The sequence below is a fragment of the Monopterus albus genome, unplaced genomic scaffold (assembly GCF_001952655.1).
Source record: "Monopterus albus unplaced genomic scaffold, M_albus_1.0 scaffold48.1, whole genome shotgun sequence".
Taxonomy (NCBI): domain Eukaryota; kingdom Metazoa; phylum Chordata; class Actinopteri; order Synbranchiformes; family Synbranchidae; genus Monopterus; species Monopterus albus.
In genome coordinates this window covers 109,534-110,511 of record NW_018127928.1, presented here as the reverse complement: position 1 = coordinate 110,511, position 978 = coordinate 109,534, and the positions used below count along the sequence as shown (strand labels likewise).

The 978-nt window shown below is 41.5% G+C and overlaps 1 protein-coding gene across 1 annotated transcript in view; it reads left to right on the top strand.

Annotated features, from left to right (window-relative positions):
• LOC109960513 (uncharacterized) overlaps positions 1-786 on the top strand; it is a 13,474-nt gene extending 12,688 nt beyond the window's left edge. The window contains exons 5-7 of the mRNA XM_020600670.1: positions 6-194; positions 319-381; positions 567-786. Coding sequence (XP_020456326.1) covers positions 6-194; positions 319-381; positions 567-708 — 394 coding nt within the window. The 3' untranslated portion in view covers positions 709-786. The remainder of the gene's footprint in view (positions 1-5; positions 195-318; positions 382-566) is intronic.
• The last annotated feature ends 192 nt before the right edge of the window (positions 787-978 follow it).

The following is a 978-nucleotide window of genomic DNA, read 5'->3' as shown; positions in this document are numbered from 1 at the left end:
GCCAGAGTGCTCTCTGCTCCTCAGCTGGAGGTGTTTATGATGCTTCCTCAGGTCAAACAGATGTCTGCTGATGGTGAGAAACTCTTCACAGACGCTGATGTGTGGAGTGAGCGTGGCTTGATCACTGTGACTGTGATCCTGGTCTGCATTGCTGCAGTCACAACAGCTCTTCACTGTTGTAAACTTAAGAACAGGTGAGTTTCAACTCAATATCTGTCATCATGTGAAATATTATTGAAATTAAGAATCTACAAAGAGAAACAGATCTCTTCTGACAACACCCATAAATGACTGACTGGCTTTTCTTAAATGCTTCAGTGTGTCACACAGGGACCCAGAGAAGAACAAAACACCACAGAAAACAGCCAAAGACACTCCGGAGTAAGACATTTACTATATTCATTCAGTGTTTTCTCTGTCTGTTTTGGACCTCTCTAACAAATGCGTCCATTAGTCATGAAGTCAGCTCTGATGCTTTGCTTGTCTTTTACTAGTGTACACATAGCCAGAGTGTTTATCCAGCTGTTTTTCATATGTGTCTGACATAATGTATTTTTTGTCTGAAGGATCAAAACACTTTTAGAACAGAAGAATGAGCAGATGAGACTCCGAACGCCTGCTATCAAGAGTCCAAACAGCAAGAGCCCAGTACGATCGCCTTTGACAGGAGGGTGTCGTCGAGGGTTACCCTTTTGTGACACAGAATGATGCAGTCAGACCAAAGCTGCCACAGCTGACAGAAGGAATTAAATGAAATTTATGGCATGAATGGTTGTACATAACTGTGTGAATAGTGTGTCACACAGGGACCCTGAGAAGAGCAAAACACCAGTGTACTGTAATACATCATATAGAACAGTGGTACCAGCCAGTCAGAAATGAACAAAATTGTATCACAGCCTGAAACGTAAAATGTGCTGGTATATGTGGAGTTATCATTGTACACAGATATGATATAATTTTTTTTCACACAAACAC